Source organism: Morone saxatilis, unplaced genomic scaffold (assembly GCF_004916995.1).
Source record: "Morone saxatilis isolate NCDOM2014 unplaced genomic scaffold, NCSU_SB_2.0 Contig17, whole genome shotgun sequence".
NCBI classification, from domain to species: Eukaryota; Metazoa; Chordata; class Actinopteri; family Moronidae; genus Morone; species Morone saxatilis.
In genome coordinates this window covers 3,628,706-3,633,524 of record NW_023339729.1, presented here as the reverse complement: position 1 = coordinate 3,633,524, position 4,819 = coordinate 3,628,706, and the positions used below count along the sequence as shown (strand labels likewise).

At 41.1% G+C, this 4,819-nt stretch overlaps 1 protein-coding gene across 1 annotated transcript in view; it reads right to left on the bottom strand.

The window, feature by feature from the left end:
* Positions 1-4,819, bottom strand: part of LOC118326755 (protein AF-17-like) — a 22,892-nt gene that overhangs the window by 16,845 nt on the left and 1,228 nt on the right. Inside the window, exons 2-5 of the mRNA XM_035659819.1 lie at positions 4,737-4,813; positions 4,555-4,600; positions 4,222-4,343; positions 102-205 (exon numbers count right to left, since the gene is read on the bottom strand). Of these exons, the coding sequence (XP_035515712.1) occupies positions 102-205; positions 4,222-4,343; positions 4,555-4,600; positions 4,737-4,813 (349 nt within the window). The remainder of the gene's footprint in view (positions 1-101; positions 206-4,221; positions 4,344-4,554; positions 4,601-4,736; positions 4,814-4,819) is intronic.

Genomic DNA, 4,819 nt, shown 5'->3' with positions numbered 1-4,819 from the left:
GTTGACCATCACGCTGTAACACACAATTTCCATGCAACCACACACACACACACACACACACACACACACACACACACACACACACACACCTTAACTCTTACCAGGTGACATGGAAAGCTTGTCTGCAGCCCTGTCTGTTGCAGGTCATGCAGGCTCCACAGGCAGCCTTGCTCTCCCTCCCGTGGTCCTCACAAATATAACAGGTCTGTGGACGCAGCAAAGATGGAGAGAATAGGAGAGGAAGAAACAGAGACACATGAGTTATTATTATCATCCTCGTCTTCAGGTGCTATGCTGCCCTGTAGACTTTCACACAAAGTCTGCTGTTTAAAACAATGCAGATACATGTGGAAAGTCTCGTGAGGTCTGGTTCCATCTGTTGCACTAGTGTTAGCAGGGCAGTCTCATACGTTCATGTTATTCAGCCATTAAAGTGAACCATTGTGATTGCGGTGCGGGAAAGATAAAACGCTCCTTAATTTGAGTCTGGCCGCATATACTGTAAAAGATTAGGAAGTTTTGCTTGTCAAGACGACAGATGGGGCTTTCAAACAGAACACAGCTTGCTCTGCTGCTTTGTACAGCAAAACTGTTGACCAGATGTTTGTGGAAAAAAAGCTGACATTGAAGAGTTTGTGGCTAGTTGTGCATTTGTTTTCAAAAGAGTTACTGTTACTTTAGAGGTTTTTCAAGTTGATGCTACTAAACTTCACTTATGACCTACTTCCTCCTAGTCACACAGTCTAATTTGTAACAGCATAGGTGTAGAATGGTTTCATGATAAACTGTAAGACACTCAGATCGATGCAACAAAATAATTCACGTGCAGCAGAGATTTTGGAAATATTTCAAAGCCGCGTCCGTCTTCGCTGACATGTAAATGAGCACAAAAAATACACGTAAGCACATGTAAGCGCACACAAGCAGACAAACGCATGCACGCACACACAGAGCCTTTGTACTTCTTCCTCAATTTTCCCCCCCAGTGAGCGGGGCTGGATGGTGGGGGGCAGGAGAGGCCTAGCAACAGGTGCGGGACAAAGGAACAGCAGGCTCTTTACCTTTTCGCTTCAGCCCCCTCTGTTTCTCCTTTTCTCTCCCCTTTCCTCTGCCTTCCTCTGCTCCCCACATCCTACTCGGCCCTCTGTTCCCCTCAGAGGATGTCGGCTATGTAATGAAAGGCCAGAGACATAACTTCATCGAGCACGTAAAAGGAAGAGTGGCTTCTCAAGTTTTCACTGTCCATTGTAACGCTGTCTAGGAATGCAGGCAGCAAAAATCTGGATGAATGGCTCTGACGGAGGAAAAGCTGCATGCAATTTACTGTAGCTGACACAGTAATATGAGACCAGGCCCTCAAACACTCACATGTGTACATTTATATGCAGGCACACACACAGACACACACACACACATACATTACAAACACACAGCATGTCAGCGGCTGGCTGCTCAGTCTAATGAGTCCATGCGTCAAATATTGATTTCTTTGTAATGTGCATTGCTTTAAAAGGCCTGTTCTGCTGCATGCTGGATACACCACTCACTACTGCTGCTATACACACTCTGCCAACTATCAAAGCCTACACAAAAATGGATACAGTTACAAGACAGCTGATGTATGATAAAGCTATAACGGCCTGAAACTAGTCTGTGGTTAAAACAGTTTGTTTTACAAAGTGATAAAAGCAGACATTAGCAGAATATTTCAGAAGCATTTCTGAGGGTCTGAGCTTGACTGTGTGTACGATGAAGGATATGTTCAGTCTGTTTTCCATAGGTGGTCTTACTCAGCCTGTTAGGACTCTGTGTGAGGTCCCATTATCTTTGTATTTCATCAGTCAGTATGCAGCATGAAACATTATGTAAACATGTCATTAACCCGTGTTAACTGATTATACATTGAGATTACATGAAGGACAGACTTGAATTAATGTATATCATCAATTTGTGACGCTTGGTACTACATACTAACAATTATTCATTCCTTTTATCTGCAGAATGTCATAAATAAGTTCCCAAGGTGACATCTTCAAGTCATTTTTTTGTCTGAACAACAGCCCATAACCCAAAGAGATCCGTTCCTAATTGTATAAAAACCACAAAGGAACCAGCCTCTTAAGTGAAGAAGCTGGAATCCGGTGAATGTTTGGCATTTTTAGCATAACTGACTTCTGACACAATTCTGTACATTTCAATGTATATATTATGATAAACTGTGGTAAATGTACTTCTTTGTTGTTCCCTCGACCTGCCTCTTCTATTTCTACTTCAGCTGGAAATCTCCCACATTTCCCAGAATGACTTTCAACAACCTCCAGAGAGCAGGCGTGACCTTGCCACACTCAGCCCTGGGTTTGTACGGTATGTGTAGGTGGAGAAAGCGATGGTGATGTACAGCAAAAATGCTTTACCCGTTAAGGGTAAAACAAGAGTTGTGCTGTTTCCCACATGACTTCAAGCTGCATTGTGTCATAGTTTGTTGAAACTACTATTGGGGGAGAATTTATCTTTATCTCTGATAATGGATTTCTCTCTGTGGGATTGTTGACGCTGATGGAAAAAGTGTGGTTTCTCCTCTGAAAACTCACAGAATTTACTGCTACAAAGGTTTATTGGAATTGCTCTGAAATTAATTGTCCAGAGGGGCTTTTAAATATAGTGCCATTATAACAGCCGAGTTTGAGTGCAGATATGAAAAACTAAACATTTTTCCAATAACTGAACCTCAACATGTGTTCCCTAGAAAAATGACTTTTATTCAACTCATAAGACTTCCATGTTGTCTAAACACAAACAACTGTACAAGAACATCTATGAAAAAAAACTTTATGTGACAAACTACAGACATCAATTGGTTGGAAAGCACTGATGTCTGTAAGGAATGTGCAATATATATCGCTGCAGACAGATTAACTGTAAATAATGGGAAAATGTATCTTATCTCATCTATTATTATATATTATTACAACAATGAAATTAAAGCTGATAAATTATTGGTCCATAATAATTTATTTTGAATTCTTATGCAAATGTTTGACAGGCTTTATGTTCTGTGAAAGGAAGAGTATGTTTGTGAAGTTTATTGATGTAAAAATAAAGGAACATTTGAAGAGTCAGTTTGCTTTTGATGTTTCAACAATAGTGATGTCAGTTAGATTTGGTTAAGTCAAAGCTGTGGAATATTAAATCACCCGTCTGCTGCCCGTATGAGCCGTGCATTTCGGGTGTGAGACTCAAGGTCTCACCTATTTTTTCCGTGAGCCAAGTGCAGTTTCCAACAAAAAAAGTTAAAAGCATCTGTTCACCGCAAAATTACTGCAGTTAACTAAACCAAAACCTAAAACTAGGTGTAAAAAATAAATTAAATAAAATTAAATTAAATAAAAAAATAAAAAAAATTAAAAGGAACTGAAACAATAGTGTGTACTTATAAAACTAACTCAAATAAAATGAAAATGTAGTTTTACTCTGTCAATTTGGTCAAATTTGTCAACACAACAAGCATGCGTATTGAGATCGAGTTTATTGAGACTGGGATGTCTACATGACTGTGAGTCAATGTGTTTATATTGTTAATACCTATTCTGACCAATACCACCCATATTTAATTATTATTATTAAAAAAACTAAACACTTAAACATCTAATAAAATCTAAATTAAGACTAAACTAAATTGAAAACAAAAATTAAAAACAAAATACAAAACTCTAACAAGTCTGGTTCATAGTCACATCGACATTTTACCAGCAACATATACACCTTTAATACCTTCCAATGTGTGTATCTGTAGAATATGTCACAGACATGTAAAAAGTATAATTTTCTTTTTTTCAAAGCTTTCTGATATTTCTGTGGACAGAATCCATTCATTTGTTAACAAGGCTTTTACTGTATTTATCAAACACTCATTGTAGAAAGGAGCACCGGCACTGCAGTAGAAATGCTCTCTGGACACTGCAGCGTGTCCAGGGTGTTAGGCTTCCTTACCCTCAGGTGTGCATTGTAAAATACAAAAATGTGAAATGAATGGTTATCTTATCAGTATCGGCCATGAGAAGCAGGTAATTNNGTATTGGCTGAAAAAAAAAAAAAATCCCCCGGTTGCCTAATCATCTCTAATAAAAGATATAATTCATGCATGCTTCTGCCACACCAGGAGGAAAATGGGTTCACAACGCATTACAGGTTTTATCCAGTCAACAGTGTGTGTGTCAGTACCTTGATGTATCTCTCATGCGGGACGTACTGCAGGATGATGGGCTCCATGGTGAGGACGTTGGCAAACTGCACCTCAGGGATGTAGAGCGCACACACAACGTGGGCCCAGCCTGACGGAGAGATTGGCAGTGGATCAATGGCATTATAAGGATCCTTGTGAATGAAGAGGAAACTGCAGCTTCTATGCTATTTCAGGGAGGGAGGCTGCCCTGCTGATTCCCACATTTGCTGGGTTACTTTGGTTGGGTGGGTGGGAGGGTGAGTGGGAGGGGGGGACACGGCAGAGCGGGAGTGAGGATGGACAGAGGATTGAGATTTACTCCGCTGTCCGTCCTCGTTTGAGGGCACCATCTTTGTGTGGACACAGCTCACACCGTCCCTTGGGGCGGACGGCGGGAAAGAGAGGGTAGAGTCGGGACGAGCAGAGCTTGTTTCTGAGTTGGCATGGATTGTGACGGCTGAAGCAGGAATAGCTGGATGTGTTTTGTCATGTCGTGTGTTGGCATACTCACCACGCGCGCCGCTCTCTCCTGTGACTCACACTTCCGACAGAACCATGGTCCGGTGGGCACCTGGACAATGCCATAGCATGCTGGGA